The sequence below is a fragment of the Teleopsis dalmanni genome, chromosome 2, assembly GCF_002237135.1.
Source record: "Teleopsis dalmanni isolate 2A chromosome 2, ASM223713v2, whole genome shotgun sequence".
In the NCBI taxonomy this organism is placed as follows: domain Eukaryota; kingdom Metazoa; phylum Arthropoda; class Insecta; order Diptera; family Diopsidae; genus Teleopsis; species Teleopsis dalmanni.
In genome coordinates this window covers 8,257,793-8,259,867 of record NC_051847.1, presented here as the reverse complement: position 1 = coordinate 8,259,867, position 2,075 = coordinate 8,257,793, and the positions used below count along the sequence as shown (strand labels likewise).

The 2,075-nt window shown below is 29.9% G+C and overlaps 1 protein-coding gene across 1 annotated transcript; it reads left to right on the top strand.

The window, feature by feature from the left end:
- LOC119685905 lies at positions 1 to 1,720 on the top strand. The gene is made up of 2 exons (XM_038100312.1): positions 1 to 1,275; positions 1,343 to 1,720. Exon 1 carries the CDS (start codon positions 36 to 38, stop codon positions 690 to 692), a length of 657 nt encoding a protein of 218 aa, XP_037956240.1. The 5' UTR covers positions 1 to 35; the 3' UTR covers positions 693 to 1,275; positions 1,343 to 1,720.
- The last annotated feature ends 355 nt before the right edge of the window (positions 1,721 to 2,075 follow it).

Genomic DNA, 2,075 nt, shown 5'->3' with positions numbered 1-2,075 from the left:
TATACTTATAATACATTCAGGTCAATATCAAAATTATGGAATCAGCGCAATCTCTTGCGCTCTTCCTAGACAAAAATTTCAGATTTTATCAGAGCATAATACTATGTGAAAGCATTTTAAATTTATTAGTATTAGCATTTTTCGAATATAATTTTGTAAAATATGACCGTGATCTGATTTATTGGTGGGAAGCATTCATTCAAAGTCTAATAGATGGGAACTACCATATATTTGCAGTAATTATAACGTTTTTCATTATTCAAATAGTTTTGGTGTCTTACGCCTATCGTTTGTCAAAACGTGATTTATCCAAATCTGTACTTGCCAGTGAAGCTCAACCTATTGATAGACAAAACTATGCCACTTACATTTATATAAAACTAATTGCTGACATACAGGATATCGAGGAGAAGTATTTCTCTCTATCACATGATGACTGCAAGAACCGACTGCAAGATGAAACTTTTTATGAAATGGAAACTTTGCAAACAGCTCATAAAGAAATTCAAAATGCAATCGAAGAGTTCCGACAAAATGCTAGAAAAGTTTTTATGCTTACAGAATTGGAACAGAATTTTCCATTAGATGTTGTATTTGGCACAGATCCAACCAACAAACGTTTAGAGCCATTCTACACCAAAGGAGTTCAAGCTGATATTGCATTTCTTCGAACCTTGTTAGAACCTGGATAATTTTTAAATATCTGTTTAACGCAACGAATGAACAGCTTTGGATAAGATAAAGATAAAACAGAACACCAATACAATTTCCTATACACCGCAACTTCATGACAGATTTTTGTATAACCACCTATTCTAAAAAACTTTCGACTAAATTATATGTCAATATAGCTTGACTGTTGAAATATCGGAGTTTAAAGTTGCAAAATATAGGATAAAAAATCCGAAAGCATATCATAGGATCCAAGTTAGGAAACTGTTATCGTATAAAAATCTAAAAAAAGTTCTTTTCTTCACCAATCATGTTGTTATCTCATGATCCATAATGAAAGAGAATATTTTACTTGACTTGGTACAAACTATTTATGACTAAACTAAATGGTGGACGGAGTTTGTATTAGAACTATTCCAGTTCATCAGAGTGAAAGTAGTGGAGACTAATTCAATCCTCATGACACCTATTCGCAAAATAATCAAGTCATCCTGACCTAAATTAGTGGATATTTTATTAACATTATTTACTAATAAAAGGAAAATGATCATGTGAAACTATAAAGTTCAAAGCTTATGACAGTAGTTTATTATTAACTCAAGAGTATGTTAAAATCCAAACTTCTTCAATTCACTAATACATATAACTTAACTCAAAAACTATATTTCAGAAAGAAATTAGAAATAAACAGGATAACAGTTCCCAACGGATTCCATATAACTGGTCACAAGAACAACTGGGAAAACAAAATGGCAATTACAACGATTACTGATATTTGCTTATCAATAACACAAGAACATGATCACTTCTAAACCAAAAGCATTTAACTTAATCATTCAGATAATATGTAGACAAAAGGTATTATGGAGTTAGTTAATTAGTAACCTCCCAAGTTATATGAATCTTTAAAATAGACCTTTGCACCTTTGCAGATTTTGCAAACATATTCAAACTCTTTAAAAAACAAATGCAACTAAGATCGCAATATTATAGATCTTCAAAATATGAGTCCATAAATCATATCACAATAATGTTTTCAAAATTTATTAAGTCCAAAAATTTTAAAAAAATATTCTTTGAAAATAAACTTTTTAATTTTAACAATTTCTTAAAGTTTGTTTGGATTCCTTAAATTTTACACCACACTTATTCCGGAATGAATCGGTAGTCTTTATCCTAACTCTACTGTCTACTGTAAAAAAAATGTACTAGAAAATTTGATTGTTCATTCTTCCCACTTCTCTCTTCACTCCAATACTCACAGTTTTTCACAATTTTTCCAATTCACCATTCTATTTTAAGCTCATGTGTATTCATAATAAGGATGTAACCCCATTTGACACTTTTACAACTTTTTGACTTTTAATAAGTACCTCATTGTATAAGTTTGGAAAACTTTATAA

Excerpts from the sequence above, each read along its gene's own strand:
- LOC119685905 (XM_038100312.1), top strand. The coding sequence starts at position 36 with ATGGAATCAGCGCAATCTCTTGCGCTCTTCCTAGACAAAAATTTCAGA.